General features: G+C 45.5%; 1 protein-coding gene across 1 annotated transcript in view; it reads left to right on the top strand.

The window, feature by feature from the left end:
* Positions 1 to 4679, top strand: part of GLB1 (galactosidase beta 1) — a 96241-nt gene that overhangs the window by 51301 nt on the left and 40261 nt on the right. Inside the window, 1 exon segment of the mRNA XM_023513134.1 lies at positions 2940 to 3052. Coding sequence (XP_023368902.1) covers positions 2940 to 3052 — 113 coding nt within the window.

The raw sequence follows: 4679 nt of genomic DNA, 5'->3' as shown, positions 1-4679 counted from the left end.
TATCACTCAGAAAATAGAAGTTGTCCTCTCCCCTGTCTCTACCATAACCAATAGAGGTCTCTTTTCTGCCTCTATTTTCTTATTTAGTCCTCATAGCAGTCTCATCTATGGTAGGGATAATTAATACCACTTTATGTATCTTCATGGGCTTGGCACCTGTGGCTCAAGCGGCTAAGGAGCCAGCCACATACACCTGAGCTGGCAGGTTCAAATCCAGCCCCACCCACCAAACAGCAATGACAGCTGCAACCAAAAAATAGCCAGGCATTGTGGCAGGCACCTGTAGTCCCAGCTACTTGGAAGGTGGAGACAGGAGAACCACTTGAGCCCAGGAATTGGAGGTTCCTGTGAGCTGCGATGCCACGGCACTCTACCTAGGGCGACAGCTTGAGGCTCTGTCTCAAAAAAGAGAATATCTTCATGCAAAAAAGTCTACACGTTTCCTGGTTAGCTGGCAAGGAGTGGGGCCAAGACTGTCACTCAGGCCTTAGTGATCTAGAGTCACTGCCTATTGACCAACCCATTGCATCCTAAAACCCCAGAGCCACCCCCACACCAGCCCCACCCCCACACCAGCCCCACTTGTGTTCTGCCGGCCCACCCTGAACCTGCTTTTTTGCCCGGTCTCTAGGGAAGTGAGGGAGGGCCAGTCTCTATTCCCCTCTCAGCAGCTGTTCCTCAGGCCAACTTCCCAGTGGAGAGCAGTGGCAGGAAAACACTTGTGAGGGGGCTCCCTGCCCCGTCTACCTGAGGGACACACACATGCCCGTGCAGGGTGTGCATCCTTCCTACATGCCTATGTGTCCCTCATATGTGTGGCAGCTGCCTAAGGGGCCCAGGCTCTTCTGTGCTTGTCACCCACACAGAGAGCTGAGGAGTGGGAATTCTCATCGTTTCTTCGGCCTCCCTACCACACACCTTCTCACGTGGCCACTGAGTCTACACTGGTTCTCTGCGATGCTGCCCTGTGGTGATCAGCAAACATCCAGAGCCAGGGTCTGCCGGCAGAACTACAACAGGGGCTTAGTTTCCCAGTCCACCCTTGAATCCCACTGCCAGCTTTGCAGCGCAGGTTTCCTCAGCCTGTGGAGTTTGTTTCTGAGAGTCACACTTGTTCATCTCAACCTGGCCACTGCTCACTGAGCTCCTCCTTCAGGCGTGGCTCTGGCTGGGGGCTCAGGGGCAAGTAAGGCACAGCCGCCCTCCTGAGGTGCACCCAGTTCAGTGTGGGGCGAGAATCGTGGGCCAGCACAGTCACGACCACATTAGAGGTAGAGGAGGGACCACAAACAAGATGTGTGCCTTGCAGCAAGGGATGTGGCTTTATTCTTTCATGTCTCTCAGGGGTAGGGATGTGTTTTAACCCTGCATCCCTGAAGGCAGGTGTTGCCTCTCAGCTGTCTCTGAGTAATAAGAAGTGGGGCAAAGTAATATGACTGCATCGATTCAGTTGTTTGAGTGGCAAGGTCTTTTGAAATTTAGATTCTGTGCAGAGAAGCAGTGAATAAGTCTTTGGGGGCTAACCCGATCTTCACCCTCTCTTATCTGTGGCCTCTCCCACCAGTAGGGTCACCAGCATTTGTGCGCTGTGTCTAGGGAATTTATTACTAGTCTCAGGAGGTAAACTATCATATTTGTGCCTCATTGACTTCAAAATTAGGTTGGGCAAAACATGATTCTAAAATATCTTCATTCTCACACACTTGCACAAAGCTCTCTGAAGAGAAGAGAAAGACACAGAGCCTTACTGGTCCCCAGGTGGCAGTGTCAGCACCACTTAGGGGCCCGTTAAAAGTAGAGTCTCAGGCCCCACCCCATTCAGCACTGCTGAATTAGAGTCTCCAGGGTGGGGCTTAGGATTGTTTTAATAAGTTCTCAGCATGACTCTTATGCAGAGATAGGTTTTCAAAGAATTGCCCAATATTGCAGATAACCTCATGGCCTGTGAACATCGTGTGCAGCACGGTTGGAAGCCTCTGGTCCAGACTTTGCCCCTTGGATGATAATAGCTTTTCTCATCCTTTTGTAGTCTCCCTATTGGCACTATTCATTGGTCTTTGTTGTAGGTCAGGTTCCCAGGGAAACAGACTCCAGTTTACCAGGCAGGATGTTTATTGGGTCTGTAACACCTATCACAGTGTGTGGGAGGCAGAGAGAGAAGTTGGGCTGTCACCTAGTTTCATCAGTGGCCTCAGCCTATCCCAGAAGGAGCCGTGCAGCTGGGATAGTCCCCTGGGGCACCCTGCTCTGTTGCTGGATATAGGCTGTTCATGTAACTTGGGGGAGGCAGATCAGCAGAGACATATCTAAGAGGTGTCTGTAGCCAACAGCCCTAGCAGCTGGGGTATTGGGTGAGCGCCTTTGTTCTGAAGTGGGTTCCAAGAGGCATGCTACATCCCCTCTAGTTCTTATAGGTGTTACAAAACCCTGAAGGCTGCATTTGCATCTCAGTGAGCTGTCATCTTTCACTTTGTTTGGTCTCACCACCCCTCAGCATCCTGCTGTCCTGGGCCCAGTTACCTGTGTCTTCACCACTGACCTTTTCTCAGCTGCACAGTTAGGGGACATAGAAAGGATGAGGGATTGCGGAGTTAACAGTCAGAGTTGTGGATCATGTCATAAGCCCTGTGTTACTGGCTATAAGACATTAGCAGATTCCCTGCTTGTCCAGTGGGGGTGATATCTTAGAATCACAGCTGTGAGCATCCATACAGAGCATGGGTGGGAAAAGTGCTTTGAAAACTCCAAGGTGCTGGGCAACTGCTACCTATAGAAAGAAACTTACTCTTCTTGCATCCTGGGGACTGTGTCTCTCAACAATTTGTTTTACTATGTCCTTTATTTTTCTCTCTCCACAATGCTGAGCCCATGGATCCCGAAGAATTTGTCCCAGGGCAAGGCCATCAGTAGTAACTAGTAGATAATGTTTTGTCTTCTAGGGGCCAACATACCCTATTCAGCACAGCCCACCAGCTATGACTATGATGCCCCCTTGAGCGAGGCTGGGGACCTTACTGAGAAGTATTTTGCTCTGCGATCAGTTATCCAGAAGGTAAGTGCTTCCTACAGAACTTGGTCGGTTGGTCTCAGATGAACCTACCTTGGATTCATTGTGGACAGCTTCTTCCCTGGAGCCTTCATGTTTAAAAGGATGGATGAAGGTCAGCTAGACTTGGCTTTGCATTTTGACCCTACCCAATGAAGAGCAAACCTCTGAGCAGGTTACTTTATTGATCTAACTGGGATGACAGCACTTGGTTATGTTGTAATGATTAAAAAGAATATATATGAGCCATCCAGGATAGTCCCTGACAGGTGTATGTCCAGTAAGTGGTAGACATTACTATTATTTGTCTTAAAGGTAAGGAAATATATGTCCACTTAAATAGCTGAAGTAAATCAAAGAAAAAAATTTGTAGATAACATGAAGCACCATGCAAATGTGAGCTGGCAGTGATGCCTCATTTTTCTCTTTGGGGCAAGTGACTGCTGTTTCCTTCTGGCCTGCACCTGAAATGCTTAATCCTGCTGGCACTGTAAACTTTCGGGGTCCCTAATGCACCCAGGTGTGGCTTCCTGTCTCTGCTGTGGGTTCAAAGAAAAAACCCACAGTTTTTCTGCTCAGTCACCTAAGTTTTGAAGTTAAAAACAAAGATTTTCTGCCTGTAAGTGGGGTGATATTTTAATGTAGTCTCGTTTTTAAGCAGTAAGTGTTAAAATTTATATTTTAAACATATAGAAAAATACTCTCTCAACTTTACTCTTTTTTTTCCCACTCAAATTTCCTTTATTATTTCTTATGACTTAACTAGTCTTAAAATTTGTCCATTTCATCTCAATCCAATGTATTGTGAAAATTTTGCCCATTGTATTATTTTTTTACTTTGAGCTTAATCTCTATAGAATGCATAGTAATGTCCCAAGCCCTCTCTTGTACACATTGTTCTCCATTTCAAAACTTCCTGTTTTGATCTTTATTTCCTTCATACATCTGAAGTTTAGCTTCTTAATTTAGCCTTTCTTCTTTTCTTTATATAGAATATATACTATGTAGTGTGTAATATATATATTTAAGGTGTATATTTCCTTCCAGTTCTGCTATAGTCCATCTCATTAATTGTGATGGGCAATGTATTTATTATTCTTTTATTATTCTTTCCTTCTAAACATGCCTATTTTGATTTCTCTTTGACCCTTGATATGTTCAAAAGTGTGTTTTGCCATTATTAAAAATAAGTACTTTTCTAGATTGTTGATTTCCAACATATTTGCATTCTGGTTGCAGAAATAGTCTGTATGATACCAATCCCTTGAAATTTGTTAAGCTTGGTCTTAGAACCTGACATAAACCAATATTAATAAGTATTCAATGTGTGGTTGGAATGAATATATTTTAAAGTTGTCAGGAATAATATCCTATATATATGTTCATTAGATTAAGCTAATTAATGGTGCCATTGATGTCTTTGATGTGCTTCCTAATTTTTTACACTTTATTATTTATTGAGAGTTGTTCTTGGCTCGGCACGTGTGGCTCAAGTGGCTAAGGTACCAGCCACATACACCTAAGGTGGCGGGTTCAAATCCAGCCTGGGCCCGCCAAACAACAATGATGGCTGCAACCAAAAAATAGCCAGGCGTTGTGGCGGGTGTCTGTGGTCCCAGCTACTTGGGAGGTG

Source organism: Otolemur garnettii, unplaced genomic scaffold (assembly GCF_000181295.1).
Source record: "Otolemur garnettii isolate 467f Iridium unplaced genomic scaffold, OtoGar3 scaffold00002, whole genome shotgun sequence".
NCBI classification, from domain to species: Eukaryota; Metazoa; Chordata; class Mammalia; order Primates; family Galagidae; genus Otolemur; species Otolemur garnettii.
This window is presented reverse-complemented; position numbering and strand designations above follow the sequence as displayed.